The sequence below is a fragment of the Chenopodium album genome, chromosome 14, assembly GCF_948465745.1.
Source record: "Chenopodium album chromosome 14, dcCheAlbu1.1, whole genome shotgun sequence".
NCBI lineage: Eukaryota > Viridiplantae > Streptophyta > Magnoliopsida > Caryophyllales > Amaranthaceae > Chenopodium > Chenopodium album.
The window spans coordinates 51,107,573-51,127,097 of record NC_137847.1 but is presented as its reverse complement, the minus strand read 5'-3'; the positions used below and the strand labels follow the sequence as shown (position 1 = coordinate 51,127,097).

The window sequence follows — 19,525 nt, the reverse complement described above, 5'->3', positions numbered from 1 at the left end:
TTGTTATAAAGCACTAGGGTTACTTGTAAGTTTTTTAATATAGAGTTACTTGTTGTTAGTTATTAATGTATAGGGTTACTTGTATTTTAATATAGGGTTACTTGTATATGGTTAGATTTACTTTTATAGGGTTACTTATATGAGGTTAAGGTTACTTTTATATGGTTACTTGTATTTTAATGTAGGGTTATTTGTACAGGGTTACTTGTATTTTAATATAGGGTTACCTGTATTGAGTTACTTGTATTTTAATATAGGGTTACTTGTATATGGTTATATTTACTTTTATAGGGTTACTTGTATTTTAATATAGGGTTATATGTATAGGGTTACTTGTATGAGGTTAGGGTTACTTGTATAAGGTTACTTTTACTTTTATAGGGTTACTTGTATTTTAATATAGGGTTACTTGTATATGGTTACTTTTATAAGGTTACTTGTATTTTAATATAGGGTTATTTGTATTTTTATATAGGGTTACTTGTATTTGGTTACTTGTATTTTTGTTCATAGTTACTTGTATAGGGTTACTTGTATAAGGTTACTTGTATTTTAGTATAGGGTTACCTGTATTAAATGATAAACACAATGTAGATTTTACCTTGTATGTAGTTGTTGACATCAATTACTTCAATTTGTTTGTATCTGTGTTCATCTTCCAGATCCAATACTTGATTATTGGTTTCGATTTCGAGATTCATCAATGAATCCTCAATTTGCTCCATCTCTATTGATTCCTGGAATCAGGTAATTGTTCGAATTCTTCTTCCATAGTTATTCTTCAATTTCTGAAATAAAAATGTATCGAGTTTTCAATTCGATTTTTCTTCGTTTTTATCGCCCTTTTGGAAGATTGAGTTTCGCCGCAATAAATGTTTTTTCTGGGTTTTAGGGTTTAGGGATTTGTGCGCGTCTTTTTTATAGTCATTTAGTTTCATTTAGCGCATGTGATCAATCCCGTTTTGCGCGACTATACTCCGTTATTTTTGCTGACATGGCAGAAGGCCGCACCATGTGGCCTGCTGCACCAAAAAGGCGCCGTATAGTATTAGCTTTACGACCTGTTTGATAGGTGATAAATCTGCGATGATGGTAATAAACTAATACCAAAGTATGTTGTGTATGACTTTGTAATATGAATTTCAACCCAATATTCATTTTTTTTGGGGTGTTTAGAGAGCAACCAAGGCAGGTGATGAATTTCATTCATTAACCCTTAAGGTGAGATTTGTTGAAACCTACTTCCTTTGTTTATTATTACCTTTTTTTTTCTTTTTTCTTTTTTTTTTTGAGGAATCCTTTGTTTATTAAAATTGCAACAAAACGACTTTTGCAATCAAATTTTTATAAATATTAACATGCTTTTAAACATATATTTATACTTCATCTGTTTATTTTTAAATGCAAAACTTCGAATTCCATGCTTATCAATACGTTTTTTTTAAAAAAAATTATCAATATTTACTTTTATTACTAATATGTAATTTATTTATTTTTTAACGAAACTAATATGTAAAAATTATAAACAATTTGTATATATTAATAATATATAAACCAAGACGAGCTAATAAAATCCCACATGACTATACATATAAATCATCATCTAATGAAAGCTAATCAAAATAAATTATATGAATAGTATAAAAGTCAAAGTGTTGCATTTAAAAGAAGACGGGGAAAATATATTATTATATTATCATGCATACGTGATAAGTGTATGATTTTGTTGGATTTATTTTAATGAGTATTTTCAAACTCTAATTTTAAATAGTAATTAACATGAATTGCCTTCTAAATACTTTCCCCGTTTTATTTTACTTACAACATTTTGAATTTCACATTTGTTAAAGTATAAATTTAAGCAATAATATACTTAATTATAATTAACTAAAGATTACAAAGTAGATATTATGACAATACATTGAAATTAATTTAACAATTTTCTAATTAACTGTATTTTGTCTCACAAATTAATCATTAAAGAATGACAAACGTAAACATACATGTGAATAATGTCAAATCTTAAACGGTTGCGAGTAAATTTGAACAAAAAAAAAATCATGTTATTTAAAGTATTCATAATCCAATATGCATTGGATAATGTAAATGTCAAATGATTGCATTTTTATTAATATTACTTGTATTAATATTTTATAATTTTTTTATATAAATTAAAAATTAAAAATAAAAAAAATTAAAAAAAAATAGTTGGTGTGAACAAACGAAAATGTCAAAAGGGGCGACCCATAAAGGTCCACAAGGGGAATAGAAGATGTTCGTGGGTCAAGCACGGTTGAGTAATAGTAGTCCATAAGAGAATGTTCTTTTTAATTAATTGATATTATTATTTTTATTATTATTAATTTGATGCGGGTCAACCATCGTCCATAGCAAAACCCACCTAACTTAAGTCCAACTTAATGATGATTAGCCAATTGTTTAATTTACAACACTTCTCCAATTTGCTATATGATGAGGAAAAGCATTTTGACTTTAAACAATACTATGAGTCAACTTTAAGGAGATTTTTGCACGCGTTATTAATGAGATAATTACCCTAATTAGTATATAGTACCGAGTATATTAATTTAAAAAATGAGGTTATTTGGTGATGAAAATACCATTAACATCATTTTTCCTAGGGATTGGAGAGCAATGTTTTTTTTTTTTTTTTTTTTTTTGAGGAAATTGGAGAGCAATGTTGTGGGCAAGGGATTTGATGATATATCTTATATTCTCTCTATCACTTTTTTTTTCATCATTTAACCTAAAAAGCTCTCACAAAAAAGTAAATCTATGTAAGAATTAATAGACGAAAGGAGTATGTCATAAAGACTTTATAATTTTCACAAAACAAAGTAGCATATTATTATGCAAACATTTATATTGACTAGTTGGTATAGAAATTAGAAGTGGTGCAATTGTGCACTTCCTCTACTTATGGGAAGACTAGGTCATAGATCCGAGACCTTTTGAGATAGGTTTCCTAGGAAGATTTAATTTTTAACTCAAGATATAAATAAATTGATTGTACGTAATATGTAAATTGAAATTTACAAGTTTTTTTTTTTTTTTTTTTTTTTTTGAAAGTCACAAAAAACATTGATGTATCTATGCATGTTTAGATATGATACAATATTAATTAGTCCAACATAACACCCTTGCCTAACTCAGATCAACTTTCTAATTATGATTTATTTTAAATTTGTAATAGCACAAGATAGAGTAGGTGAAATTCTGCAAAACTAAAGCTTGTTCATGATATATACACGTATAAACTATTGACAATTCATGGGTTGGATTTGCAAGCTTATTTAAATTATTTTCTTCGTTTAATCATTATCTCATTGAGATGCAAGCATGCAACATCCATTATCTAAATCTTACATATGTTCATACTATTGTACGACATGATTTAATGAAAATTTAAAACATTATCATAATTAACCATTTGTTAGTTCCTTTCCTTTTTTTTTACCTCACCAAAACTGTATGCATTGTTTCATTTTTAATTTATGCGTAATAAAAAATAATAATAAATTAATTAATACTCCGTAATTGAGAAAATTATAGACCTATATACAATTGATAAGAGGACATAAATTATTTGGGAATTAACGTCTGTATGAGTATGATGGAGGATTAGACTAGGTAAACATATATTTGTAAAGCATAATCAAAGGGGGGAGATTTAATCATGGATTCAGCCATATATATCATTTAATTATACCTTCACGAGTTATGGCTATCGAGTAGTTTAGTATGAAAATGAAGTAAATCATGATTTGACTTAAATTAATTGGATTATTGAACGTGAGTTAATGTAACTCAATTGTAACGTGTAACTGGACATGATTTTGTGCAAAATAGTTGATGCTACAAGCTTTATGCCTTAATCTTATATCCAGATGTAAGCTTACACAATCCCACATTCGTTGTCATCCCTATATATGCTCATGCATAGAGCACATTGGAAGATAGAGAATGTAAAATGGTGTAATTTTAAAACTTTAGGGTAGAACAAACAATTAGTTGGACACTTGGCGCAGTGTTAACAAATGCATAGTATTAGTCAATTCTATATATAACTAAGTTGCAAAAAAAACAAAAAAATGGTTTTAAACTATGTACTTCATCCGTTTCAAATTAAATAACATAATTGACTTTGTGCACTGTTCACATAGTCATGTGGGGTCTTTGTTAGATTCGGTTCTACAGTCTTTGTTAGATTCGTTTCTACCTCTACTTTATTAAAATATCAAATTTTTGTAATGTTTGCAGTTTGCTAATATGCAATAAAAGAATTGCATTAGAATATATAAATAAAATGAGTATTATGTTGTAAGTTTTTTCAAACGGTAAACAACTGAAGAGGGGTTTCCTAAAATAAATAAAAAATAAAAAAACTACGGGAGAGGGGCCCCACCCTATCACAAGAATGGGAGCTGTGAGAAATTGAACCGCTATCACTTGGGGGAAGATGTCGAGATGAAGGGACTAACCATCTCTCCATCACCTCAACCTTTATGTTATAAGTTGATAACCTATACTCGGTATACCAATATGGAAATAAAACGTAAAATTTTATACCAATGTGGTCAATCGTCCGAGTGTTGGTGGGCGGCGCCTACCTATGGGTTGTCCGTGTTAGTATACCTTTACATAGTTCCAGAACTCAGCGCATTATAAATTTTGGAAGAACAAAACACATGGTCATGGATTATTGTCCATCTTTTTACACTTTGGGACCAATTAGCAAAATGAAATTACTGCGAAAATAATAAAATATTTAGGAACATTGCCACGTAATCAATCTGTGATAAATGTGGGGTCCATTGGTACGTGGCAACGTGTCAATTAGACATTGTGTCACGTGAGCAAGGATAGCTCTTTAAATTTCAGGGTCTGTCAAAATGTAATGATCACTAGTTTCTGTCTTTTGATTGTTCTTCTGAACTCTGATCTGATCCACCTCTCCATCATTATCTTTGTACTATTTCAAACAAATTTCTTGTTTTTTCTTTTTTTTTTTGTTTTTCTTTTCTTAAATGTTTTCTTAATACACCTCATCATTGCATCAATATGACGTCAATTGGTTAGGGCAATTTATTACTCCATATGTTCTACTCTCTCTATTTTCCAATATACTTTCTAATGAGTACTTAAAATTTTTGACTTTAAATATTATTAGTTGTACATTAGTAAAAAAAAAATACTGAAAAAAAAAATATTACAGAGTAATGAAGACGAATTATTGAAAAATATAACATGGAGGTCTAGAGAAAGTAAATAACAATTAGATATAGTAAAACACAACCTTATTATATAACAAGTCAACAATTTCCATTTCAATTATTTGACTAAGATGGAAGCCCGGTAACAAAATTTACAACCACACACTTCTAAAGAATGAATATGTTGGATTTAGGCCTTGTTCTTTTCAGTTTAATTCAATTTTTATAAGTTCGGTTTAGTTCAGTTCAGCTTCTAATTTCATTCTCTTATAAAATATTCAGTTCAGTTCAGTTCAGCTCTAATAAGTTCAATTCAGTTCAGTCAATGAGAACAGGCCCTTAGTTTAGCCTAAAACTTAGAAGCTCACACATCATGATTGTGAGACAAATAGAGTGAGAATGAGGTTGTAAGATATGTGTTGTTTGAGAACATTATAATTCTAGGTACATTAAGAGAATGAATATTTATAATTAATTAAAATTGCATATATATTCAATATCATTATATTAATCCTTTCCCCACAAACAAACTAATTAAAATTTCTCCTATAATAGTATGCATGACCTTTTTGTTAGTACTATTTGCTTCTATCATCAATTTCTATTAATATTGGAAGGTTTATATCTTCCCCAATCATGATCTTGAAGGTAGAGTAATATAATAAATTAATTTAACCCAAAGGCTTGCATATGTTTTGTTGATTCTCAATACTTTTTACTTATCCCTTTATTAAAATACAATTCTTTTTTTAATATCAATCATGATTAATTAGGACCGATACCAGGACATTCAATTGTAGAATTTAAAATATAGAAGGATTATGGTTTGTTCTAAAATCAACTTTTTTTCGTTTCAAAATAGTTGCACCTTTTGCTTTTTTCACAACAACACAATATCAAAAATCACAAGTTTACGATTTGTTTTGGTAATAATTAAGGAATGGAGTTGTTAGATACCTCAAAAAAATGTATAATAAATTATCAATTTTGTTTTCTTCTCCTTCATTCATAAGTTCCTAGTAATCCCTTACTTCCTCCTCTTACTTTAATATCCCATTCCTACACAAATAAGTAGCACGTACTATGCTTCTATTATCGACATGATTGCATGAATTATAAAATTGTCTATTTAAAAATAAGCAAATCAAACTCATGAGATACATTGAATAAATAATAAATTCATTATAGGGTATGGAATTTATACATAATACGAGTATAATTATAAAAAGATTTAATTATATTATAATAAGTCGAGTTAAGGGTGACCGTATCTAAATACAAGATAATTGCATAGACCTTTTATACGCCTACTATTATCTACGGCTCTACCTATTAATTAATACAAATAATTGACAGAAGCAGGGATTTTGAAACATTTGGTAACCATCAAATTTGTATTATCTCATTAACATCTATACTACTCAAGATAGTTTGTGGATAAGGTGTAACAAAATAACTGTTCGTATGCCAAAAATTAAGTAAAGGATCATATTTTTTATTAAAATTTTGGATTTGAGGTTGTTAGCTTGTTAAGTAACTGTCCCTTCAACAAAGATTCAGCAAGTTAAGTTTAGGTAATTTGACTTTCATTAATCCGTTGACTTTGTTTTAGTTCAACCTCTATATTAATATAATTATTTATATGAAAATCTTAGTTTATAAAATTCAACACTCTAATTAATTAATAAAATGAACTACTCCTATGTTATAATGTTGTATGGTAGAAGAGTCAGAAGGCATGACATGATCATCAATGTTTAAAAATAGCGTCAAAAATTAATAAATTAAAGAGTCAATTTTAGAAGAGGGAACATTCTTTAGATGTGTATGTGGACGAATAGAAGATACAATGAGTTGATGGTTACATGACCTAATCACTTTTTTATCTCTATGGAAAATGACCCTTTTGTCTTTTTTTACTATAAATAAAAAATAATTAATTTAATTGATTTAAGACAACCCCTTGTTATAAAACATAATTTCATGACAATTTAACAAAAAGTCAAATGATTTTTGTAAAAATAAAATCTCCTTATGCTTTTATTAATTATTTATTTTTATTTAAACAGATTGCTTTCATTAATTAGAGTGCTCTTTTTATCGATCGAACCAGACCACATATATTGTAGACTAGAATATAGATTGATTATGCAAAATTAAAAAATAAAGTTTGAAATAAAACACTTAATTCTTCACCATACTTTTTCTTCCTTTTTTTTTTCTTTTTTTGTTTTTGTGGTGATGAAACACTCATGTTTCAAAATCAATACATAATAAAATTTAATCTTTGGACTAAAGGTATGTAGGAAAGGAAATCATGCCAAAGAGGATTACCTACACCTTCGCACACTATTATCTATTTTAAATGAGGTGATAAAAATGACAAAAAAAGGGGGGGGGGGCGAAGTGAGGTAAAATAGACATAATTAATAATTGGCCAAAACACGAGAGGAAAACATGAGGCGTGTTAAAATCCTAATTTTATTCCTAAACTCAAAAATATTATGTTGGACTAGTTAGTTTAGGCTAGACAATTTTAAGGGTTTATTCCGATTTATTAAAAATAACTGAACTGAACTGAGTTTATTGGGGCTGAAATAAACTAAACTAAACTGATTGGAGCTGAAGTGAACTGAATATAGCTGAAATGAATTGTTTATGAGAGAAAGAAATTAGGAACTGAGCTGAACTGAACTGATTGGAACTGAATTAAACTAGACTGAACTGATTAAAGCTGAATAGAACAAACACACCCTAAATATAAATTAGTTTTGTTTTCTAAACTTGGTCAGATTAACTCGTCGCAAATTTGTTAAAAAAAGTTTTATAAACTAGTCAAAACTTGTCAAAGGTGATCAAGTCAACTATGAATTGTAATCGGCAAAATGGGACCAAAGTAAAAGCAAAGATGAAATAAATTTCTAAATAATTTCTAGTAGTATAGTGTAGTATAACCAAAATAAACCAAACAATACGAAGGAAGAGATAAGTTGGGTGCAAAGTCATGAGAAAGAACACATCGCAATCATTTACAAGTTTTTATTTTTTTTTAACATTTTTTTAGTTGTGGACTTGTGGTTAGGAAAATACGAATTTCATGGAAACAAAAAAAAAAACTAAACAAAGGGCCCATATGTCCTTGCACGCGTGCATGACACATGGGTCCCATTTTTTGACTCTTATTCCGGCCACAAGCATTTCTTCACGTAACTAATCTCCACCGCCGCACCACACCGTGTTTGTTGAGCTATGAGCTTATGCCGCAATTAAACTTGACAAAATTGACTCATGTCCGACTACTTAACTGGAAATAATCGAATGAAATCATGAAGTCTTTTTAAATTGATCTAGCTTGACACTCATTATGTCTAATAATACAAAAAATCTTATGTAAAGTGGGTTTACGTTAATTTTATTGTAAAACGGTTAATATAAGAATAACTTTAACAATTTTTAAGATAACTTTATTCCATTAAGGGTAACTTCTAGTTTTGTATATTAATGTGTAATTTCTAATAGATACATCATACATGCTTTGAAGGCTAATATATATGATTAATCTAATACATTATAAACTTTTTTTAAGGATAAATTTTTTGTTATAAAAATGGTAACTCTTGTAGTATAAAAGGGTAGCTTAAAATATTTTTAGGGTAACTTTAATCCGTCTTACAATAACTTAATGACAATTCACCTTAATCAAGATTTTGTCATTTTGTGTCAATAATATTGATTATTGTATCACCATGGCCCCAATAGAACCCAAACATGACCCGATCCAAATGAATCTATTATCACCTGTATTAGTGATCCATTTACTAAACCAAAAACTTTTACAATCTATCTATATCTATATACTATACTAAAACAGAGAGTGAGGGATAGCTCAAGTGGTTAGAGCTTCCCTCCCGATTCCAAGAAATCTTGGGATCGATTCTCACCCCCGCCCTTGTGGCTCTCTAAACACCAAACAAAATATACTATACTAAAACAGGGTACACTAGCTCCATGGCTACCACGTTTCCTGTTTTAGGTTTTATTATTATTATTTATTTTTTTGGTAAAATGTATAATTGTCAAAGACCCTATTATTAAAGATACTCCGACATAATATCGTGACTTTCTTAATATTGTTTCTCACTTAATATTATTCATGGATTTTCAGCATATATTTAGTCCAGATCATTTGAATCTAGATTGCTTAATTCAAGGAAAGTATATTTTGTTATTTTGTACTCCGTACATTATTTTTTAGGTTCCCTTATTAGCACACTAGAGCAGGTTATTCCTTCAACCTAATTTTTTTTCCTTCCCACACTATTTCTTGGCTACTAACACCATTCCTAATGATGTTGAAGCTAATTGTGTTCTGTTGTCACTAATATTATCAAACTAAATCAACTAATTATTTATCCTAAAAAATTCAACTTGAGACTATACTTATGGGATATGGCCTTTCCAAGTTTCTTCATGGACCTCACCCTGGCCTTCTCCATCCATATCTAATATATTTAAGTCAAGTTTATATTACGGATTAGTAAAAGATATATTTCGTATTTGATTATATTTTAAATGTAGAGTATCACTCAAATATACAAAATGTACAAAAGTTGATTGATATATAATTCTCTGTAAACTGTAATTCTCATTTTTAAATTAAATACGGAGTTCGACATTGATTTTTACTCCATTCTTCCTATTAAAACTGGCACGTTAGACTTTTTTCCACTATCTATAATATTAACATTGATTGTAATTTATTTATTTTACTTTATTTTATAAATGTAATAAATTCATATTTTATCATTTTAAGTTGTTAATATATATATTGATGTAAGGTTTTATGATTAAAAAGATTATAATTTTTATTGATATTTAAGTACATGCAAAAAAACCAAGTCAAACTATTACATCGACATGTATGCAAAGTTTGATTGTGTTAGTTATTCATCAATGTGGGCAGCCACTATAGAGTTACTCAATTAGTGTTATAAGCGTCACTCAATTAGTGATATAGAGCATTTCTTTTTTTGAGGAAAATATGGGGCTTACTTATTAGTAAGTGTTATAATGGTTACACTCTGAGTGTTGGAGGGGTTACTTTATTTGTTAATTATTTAAGAGTTACTCAATATGTATAATAAGGGGCTACTCTATTTGTTAGTAAGATAGGGTTAACTTGTCGGTGTCATAGGCGTTACTATATATATATTTTTTTTTTACAAGTGGCCACATGGTGTGCCAGTCACATAGAAAACGCGCGTTGTATATTTTGTATATGTCGTCAGGGGTGATATCTAAGAGTAATTTGCATGCATTTTTCTTACTTTTCTTATATCTTTGTACATATAATTTTTTTTTCACTATTATATACTTGTATGTACTATAGAATCATTAACTTTGACAATATAAGGTCAACACGTACAAAGGCTATTAATTCTAATTAGAGAGAAAATTTTGTTTCAGAAAAAAAAAAAAAAATTAATTCTAAATGAAGAAAGAAAATCTAAATGTGAATTGATATTATGATGTAACCTTAACTATTTATGTGATGGAACTCTTCTTTGATACGGAGTATAAGTTTTTGCAGCCTATCTTATGTGACTAGTATTTCATTATTTCTAATATCGAATTATATAATTGATTGCTTAATTAAAGGGGCCTTGATAAATTTTCCAACCCCAATAAAGGGTTGAGATTTGCAATCTCTAGACTTGGAAAAAAATCAATTGAAAGGGAAAGAGTCAATATTTATTTTTATGAGAAGAAGAAACAAATCAAGATTGGTCTTTGCATTTCTTTATTTCCTCAATACAAATCATGTATCAACTAAATTTTCTTCAAAACTCCATAAAGACGACTAAATAAATCACATCAATTTCATATGAACGTGATGCATACATAAAATTTTAAAAGGCATGATCATTATTATTATTATTTTTTTTTTTTTTTTTGATGTTCCATCCGGTTCACCCTTTGGGCTAATCCGGATTTGGGGATCAGTTCTGGGTGGTTAGGTTCCAGTCCCCTCCCGATTGTTGTTGCGGGGGATCGAACACGGGTCCTCCCTACCAAGTGTAGTCCCAATCACCACTACACCAACAACCAATTGGTAAAGGCATGATCATTAATGATAGTATGTTTGCATTGATTTGAAAAATGACAACATAAATTATGTACCAAATGAGTGAATGTAGTTATTGATGCAAAGTAATATTTTATATAAACTTATATACAAAATACAATACACATCCATAAATCCATAATTCAATATACAAATTAGCTTCTTTACATTTCAAATTTTTAAAATTTTTTTTTTAGGAAGTATGCAAAATTAGCTTTGGTCGCTTAGCTTAGCGAATTCCGAACTTTTGATAGCGAACTAAAACATAAATTTAACTAAAAACCAACTCCTCTAATTTGGTCAATGTAAAGTATGATTATTGGAGTTGGTTTTGGACTTTAGATGTTGACTTCTCTCAAAACCTAATTATTAAAGTCTATGACTTCCTATTTCTCAAAAATAAAACGATTTGTTTATACATATCAACACCCTCAAATCACTTTTTTAAGATGGGGCTCTTCACTAATCTTAGATCATCAAATTGCACATATATTACTAATCTAAAGTTCAACAATAAATTCTTAGGGATTAATAATCTATGACAAACAAATAAAAATTGCTCAAACTAATTTAAGATAGAGGGAGTATCTAATAAATATACAACTCCTTTTGAGTAATTATTTAGGGTCTGTTCACATTTACTGAACTAATGAGCTGAACTGAACTAAGCTGAATAAATTGATTGGAGCTGAACTGAACTGATCGAACTGAAATGAATATTTTATAAGAGAAGAAAATTAGGAGTTGAACTAAACTGAACTGAAATTAAATTGAAGTGAACAGACCGTTAATTCGAATTGTCATATATTTGTTAAATTTATATTTCTTTTGAAGATGTATGTAATACAATTATTTGTAAAAAAGTTGATTATGCTACGTATAATAACACAGTGACTAACCATACTAACTAGCCTAAATTTAACGCGCAAGACTATTACACTCTATCATTTTGTCAAAATTCTGAGAGGGAGGATCAAATCATGGGAAGAGCCTAACTCTATATTGTTTTCGAATATTATTGGATTTTATTCAACGTCCCAAAAGTCAATCAATAAATAATACTAGTATATCTTTAATTTAGCATCAAAACTACATATTCTTAAGATAAATCACATGAAGCTTATATCAAATAGAATACATTATTATATTTCAACTATTAATCATCATACATGCATTGCCAAAAAAAAAAAAAGAAAAAAAAATTGTTACATAGTCCTAAATTAATCATTGCATTTGTAAATGGCTTTGTGGACCCAAAAAAATAAAAAAAAAATGTCTAAATTTTCAAAATCTAACAAAATAATACAAAGACAAGTTGACGATTATGATGACGCCGTTTAGATTGACTAATTTGGTCATTTTCTGATGAATATTGGATTTAATGAAATATATTAATTATATGGTCAACTGCACCATTTCTAAAGGATTAGTGATAGTAAGTACTGTTTATAATCCAAAGTTTAGGCTAATTAAAAAGATGAACTCCGTAGAAAATTGGGTTGTAAAATTGAAATGTTGTCTTTTATTGGCTACAATAGCCCGTGTCTTGGCCTAATTTTTGTCCCGGAATATCATAATCTACTTAGACTTATATACTACCAAATGGACTTAATTAGTTAGTTAACAAACAGTAATATATAATTAACTGCAATTGGGTGGAATATTTGCAAGTTGTTGGTCATATGACTTTTCAATTCTCAATATCACATACACAAACGATTTTGTTAGGGTGTCTTGATTCACCCTAGCTCGTGTACAAGACTCGACTCGGCTCATTATCACCCTACCATAACAGAGTTGTCAACAAGGTTGGCTCTAGTTAGAGTTTAATATGGTAGTATTGATATTTAGTCTACATGTGACAAAAATAGTTCTAATCTACATGTGAGTTTTTCAATTCTTAGCACCATAATTCCAAACACCTAATTGATCTAAACACTTAATTAATTTAGATTTCAACTTAGACATAAATTAAGATGGTGGTATTGGGCCAAGGCCGCACAATTGGGCACGAAAGAAGCACAACACAAATGGGGGCATGGGACTGGCCATGGACACCCATGTATTATGCAAGTGTGAGTCGTGCTCAAGCGAGCTGTGTCAAAATAGACCAAGAAAATATTGTGTCATGACATAAAACACATGTTAATATATAATTCATATATAAATTAAGCCTATGTAGAATCTCATACCCAAATCTTATGCACAAGTTAGGCATGACGTCACACATTAAATAAAGAACATTAAGGCACAACACGAAAAACATGCTAAAATAAGTGAATTCTATTTCAATCACACGTACAACACGACATAACACGATAATTTGTAGAGAGTTACACTTATGGAGTATATAATTAGGGTGACATGTGAGGTGAACAGGGTGATGCAGCTAGATTCTTATAATGAACCTATCGTTTCCCTTTGCCTCCCTAAAATGACTTTTTTTTTTTTTAATTTATTTTATTTATAATTTTTGAAAAATGTCAAAAGGAGTAACTAGTATAAAACTATACTCCTAAAACGGGGAAATAAAAGGTCCCATCTCACCTAATTTTGGAGGTTAAGCCAGCCCAAATTGCCTTTATGTTTAAAGATCAAATTAAAGTGTCTCCATAATCCAAGCTAGCTGTATGTTCAGGCCCCTGATGGTAAACCTAACCTTAATTCTTTGCATTAAACCCCTGAAAAGCAGGTTTATCTGATCCTAATCATCAAAACATAATACATTAAACAACATTACATTGTGTATATGCGATTATAAAAATAATGTGGATAAACACCATGAAACAACAATGACTATAATAGATTAGGAAGTGACTTTTAATACATGACATTTGTGTGGTGTATGGTTAATCTTTTAAATTAATTACCCGACATTTAAGCTAAGAGGTCTTGCTCACTAATATATGCTAATGCATATTAATTTGACGTCATATGCGAGATTTCAGTCTGATAGGACACTTTTAAATTATAAGCCTTGTTGATGGTGTAACACCTTCTAAAATATATGATGTATATAAAAAAAATAATAAGATTATGATATAAGGAGAAAAGTTGTGGTCAATATAAGTCAGAATAGTGAGGTGGCAATTTATACAACACATCAAACAATATTCAGGAATAATTTTTTGAAGGGTATTATTATAATGATATTGAATCATATCACATTATAATATGCCCCCTCCCTTTGAATACAAGGTACCCATGAATGAGATAATATTAAATAATTAAAGAACCAAAATTAAAAAATTAATTTCCACTCAAAAAGTAAAGATAGATTAGATTAGATTATTTTTGTATTAGATGAAATTCCCTTTGCTTTGTCTAATCACCCCTTTCCCAAATGTCAACCATATTCCGGTATATAAGTACCATATTCCCTAGTGTACCAAAATGGTCCAATATTTTCTACACTTCTCTATTTTTAAGTGTCTAAAAACTCACATTGAAAAAACTTGTACATCAAACCAAAGTGAAATATTAATCAAAAGACTAGAAGTTGTGCAACATGGGAGAAGAGTTCCAAGGTGGTGTTTGTGGCGGCACGTGGTGGAATCCACCACATAATTTATTCTCTAGTGGATTATCATCACCGTGCTCGGTTGCTCAGCTTGGTGGCGCCGGCTTTGACGTGGGCAGCTTTGGTTGGCCAAATGAATTAGTTGTAAAGGGCAGCAATAATAACAAGTCTAGTAACAATAATAATTCAGTTTTTGACAACTTAATATTTTCTGATCAACTTGATTCTTCCCTTGATATTTTAGGCTTTGGCCTTTCACCCACTTCTTCAACTACTGACTGGAATAATCATCAAAACTTGCTGTAAGTATTTTTATACATGAATTATTTTATGTACAAAAAATCACGATATAATTTTATTTTATTTTATTTTTTTGGGAAAAAATCGCCATATAATTAAATTTGCTAATAAGTATTAATTATTTGTTAATTTGTTATGCAGTTGTAACAATAATGGAAGCAACGAGGCAAACTTTGATTCAATGTTACAAGATAATATGAATAGTACAAGTTTATGTAATTCCTATGAAATGGGAGTAAATTCACCAAATATTATGAATACAACCAACTTTTGTAACAACACCCAAGATGCATCACCACCCTTGGCTTTGACAGCCTCTAGCAATAGCTCCGGCGACTCGAGTACAATCACCTGCGACGGCAGCCTCGCTACGAGCTTTCCGATGAACTCTTCAGCTTCTTACTTGATCCAATCTTTGTTTGATGATTCTGATGAATCTCATCAAGTACCTCAACCACAATCCATGCCTCATCATCAATTTATCAACTCATCAAATAATAATTATGCTTCTTTGGATTCAAGTAATGAAATTATGTCATCTAATTCTTGGGTTAAAACTAGTCCTAATAACACTACTTCTACTCTTCCTTCTCCTCAAATACCTTTACTACAAAGTAACAAGATCGATGGAGGGATGAACGCGTCGTTGATCAATGATCAAGGACAAGTTTTTAGTGGTCAATACTCTCCTACAACTCTTAGTAGCATTCGAGCTAGCTTGTTGAACTCCTTACAATCACGAGCTCGAGGCCCTTCCTCTTTCAACTACAAATCACACTCGTCTAATACCAAGGTAATTTACACGTCTATTATAGTTGATACACATACTTTTTACTATACAGTCTTGAGAGAAGGCGTCCCTTTACATCTTTCAAAAAATAGAAAAAAGTAATAATAGTATTTTGTGGTGTATGTGTTATTTTGCTATATATGTGATACTAGGGTTTATACATGTATGTTCTTGAGCTAAACATTTATTTTGGTATAAATTTGTTTAGGGTAATAGTGAGGAACATCGTCGTGAGTCTAAGAACAATACTAGTAACAATGATCAACCACAAGCTAAGAGGCCGCGAATTGAGACTCCATCTCCCTTGCCAACATTTAAGGTACATACATGTACTTCGTATATATTAATACAATTTTCCATTGAATTACTTGTTTATTTTTCGATTTTTCCTAATCTGCGACAAATATTATCCTAAATATAATATCTATCAGTTTAAGGTACTTAATTTGTTATTGTTTGATCGGCAGGTTCGTAAGGAGAAGCTAGGGGATCGTATAACTGCTCTCCAACAACTAGTTTCGCCTTTTGGGAAGGTATACTAGCTTTATAACATTATTATCATTTTTTTTTTGGTACAAAAAAAAAAAAAAAAAAAAAAAAAAAAAAAAAAAAAATCTTTATTCTTAATTCTTATGTATGATTATATTCCACAATAAGTTATTTTTTAAAAAAGTGTCATTAATTCTAATTATATGAAATTATGATCCTTGTTTTGTAGACTGATACTGCATCGGTTCTACACGAAGCAATCGAATACATCAAGTTTCTCCATGATCAAGTTAACGTAAGTTTTTTATGTATTAATTTCTTAATAAATGGACTAATTATGTATATAATATATGTAGTTTATTGATGTAGTGATTAATGTGTGATTTTTCTATGATTTTCAGGTTTTAAGCACTCCATATTTGAAAAATGGAACTGCAATGCAACAAAAGGTAACAAACAAAACCTAGTTGTTTTTTTGTGTTTAATTTAACGTAATAATATTTTAAGTTAATTACATAAAGATCTACAAGTATATATAGATTATAAATTGATTATAGAAGAAAAAAGTCTAGATCAAGATAGAGTAGGAGGGCGGTATATAGATGTTTAAGCAAAAAAATATGGTATTGTTCAGTATTAAATATGGTATTATTATATTTATAGGCTAGTAATATAGATTATAAATTAATTTAACCTAATAAATTGTTCATCATTAAATATGGTATTGTCATAGTTATAGACTAATTATATATAATCCAATTAGAATAGATCAAAGTAGGGTTCAACTAGTTTAGTTGAAAATTATATACTCAAGGTTGCAAATATACGGAGTATTATGTATTTATCATATGTCTTTTAGCATGGCATGATCCTGAAAATAATAATATTGTTCCCTTAAATTAATAATAATTGAGATTGGTTTTGATATCCACTTAATTAATTATCTACTGCACTTTTGTAAATCTTCATCATAGCCTCAAAAGAGGGAAAAAAAAAAACAAAAAAAAAAAGAAGAGATTGTTCATGCATTAAGATTAAAAAAAAAAAAAAAAAAGCTTTAGTTTTGATTAGTCAATAAGGCTCTATTATGTAAACTAATGATCATGTTTTTAAAGTTATCATGAAGGTTAAAATTTGAATTGAGAATAAGATGTTAAGGTCTAAAATCCAAATCATGTCATCTATTCACCCCACTAATTTTCTTAATTCATATCGACAGTCACTTAATGTATCAACATACTATACCATTACTTATCTATTGAAAAGTAAAATTCAAGGTATTAATCATTAAAACAAGCCAATGCAAAAACTAAACTTAGTTAATTTGTGTGCATAACTTGTTCGCTTGTGTTGGCCGTTGAAAGATAAAATGAGTAAATTTTCTACTTTAATTTATTTCAAAATACTAGCAAAACTTTTCAAATTCTAATTGATAACATGAGAAAATTGTACCCCTTTTTTCTTTTCCTTTTTTTATTTGTAAGGTAAACTTGAAGTGAATAAAGGGTACAAATTATCATCAAATTGGACCCATGAAACTTCACTCATAAATAAAGTTGAAGAATGTTAATTATAGTGACTTGAAATCCAAACCTTGGACCAATATTAATTAACTTTTCGTTACATTATATCATGATTTTGTATGAAGAATCAAATAGTTCATTTGAATTATGAATTGATTGTTCTGGTTAATCTTGCAGGAGGGTGACAAATCGAAGGATAATGAAGATTCAAATCAAGATTTAAGAAGTAGAGGCTTATGTCTTGTACCTATTTCAAGCACCTACCCAGTTGCCCAAGAGACCCCGGTCGATTTTTGGACACCTACATTCGGAGGAACAACGACATTCATGTAGCTTATGGTACATAGGTGATGATGAACTCAATACCCTTTTCAACCACAATTGTCCAAAACCAAATATTATTTACAATATCGAGATATCCTATTTTACTACCTCCGTCTAGAATCAGTTGTTACATAAATTGTTTAAATCAAACTAATAGTGTCACAATCAATTTTAGACGGAGAGAGTAAAATATAAACCTGTACTCGAACCAAAAAAAAAAAAAAAGGACCATCATATATTTTTATGGTATGGTATGGCAGCTGCCACATATTGCTTTAGGTTGAACAATTCTTGGATCAAAGTATGTGGTAAAGTGGAGAAAAAAAAGGGGAAAAAAAAAGATAAAAAGAGGGGGAAAAAAGAAAAAAGGAAGGGACCCTTTCAAAAGATATGACAGACAAATGTTTGGTCCACTATTACAGAATAATGATGTAGTAGGGCACAACAAAATAGTTAGGGACAATTGTGGTTTTTCATATATATATATATTTTTTTAACGTTGATTAATTAAGTATTTGTTGTAATAATAGAAGGGTTAGGAGCAGGAACAAGTGCTAAATTTAGCTGGAACTTTTTCAGATTAATTAGAGTTTTTAGGGTGAAAAGATTATTGTACGTTATTGTTAATTAGAGATTAGGCTAAATTTAGCATAATATGTTCCTGCTTCTTGCTATATTCATGTATGTAAAAGGAATATTTTTCAGTACTTGTATCAACCACTGCAACCCCAACCCCCTATTTTTTTTTTTATTGCAAATTGGGAAGGGAAAAAAAAAAAGTTATTTTGTTTGGATTGTTTTGTAAAACTAGTTAATGCTTAATGATTGTTTGTTGGATCGATCACTTAGACACTTCCACAACTAGATTCTCGCATAAATCATCAATTTAGTTGTCATATAACCAGATCAGTTTACACATACAATATCAACTTGACTATCATTCCAAAAATACAACTAATTAATTAATAGCTAGCCTAGCGCGTTTGTTTAATATACCATTGTAAAAAAGATGATAATCTTTAAGTACATCCGTACAAGAGATTAATCTATTCATATACAAAACATCTGCTATAACAAACTTGTGAAATATATTCACTTATATAAATGATCCTAAATTAAAATTCATCGGATTCAATTTTATGCATATTTGTTAAATTTAGAATGTTATGGTGAAGTCATACTTATATGGATTCCATGTTCGTTACTGATATTAGGGAATTT

The 19,525-nt window shown here is 29.4% G+C and overlaps 1 protein-coding gene across 1 annotated transcript; it reads left to right on the top strand.

The window, feature by feature from the left end:
• The first annotated feature begins 14,574 nt into the window (after positions 1 to 14,574).
• On the top strand, positions 14,575 to 19,081 carry LOC145577468 (transcription factor bHLH112-like). The gene is made up of 7 exons (XM_081634912.1): positions 14,575 to 15,180; positions 15,320 to 15,971; positions 16,177 to 16,287; positions 16,436 to 16,501; positions 16,687 to 16,752; positions 16,859 to 16,906; positions 18,158 to 19,081. The coding sequence occupies exons 1-7, from the start codon at positions 14,867 to 14,869 to the stop codon at positions 18,311 to 18,313; spliced, it is 1,413 nt and encodes a 470-aa protein (XP_081491038.1). The 5' UTR covers positions 14,575 to 14,866; the 3' UTR covers positions 18,314 to 19,081.
• The last annotated feature ends 444 nt before the right edge of the window (positions 19,082 to 19,525 follow it).

What these genes read in the sequence shown, in the direction of transcription:
- LOC145577468 (XM_081634912.1), top strand. Translation starts at nt 14,867, where the DNA reads ATGGGAGAAGAGTTCCAAGGTGGTGTTTGTGGCGGCACGTGGTGGAAT. An exon ending in TAGTTTCGCCTTTTGGGAAG is followed by an intron (nt 16,502 to 16,686) that starts GTATACTAGCTT and finishes CTTGTTTTGTAG; the next exon opens with ACTGATACTGCATCGGTTCT. An exon ending in TTCTCCATGATCAAGTTAAC is followed by an intron (nt 16,753 to 16,858) that starts GTAAGTTTTTTA and finishes TATGATTTTCAG; the next exon opens with GTTTTAAGCACTCCATATTT.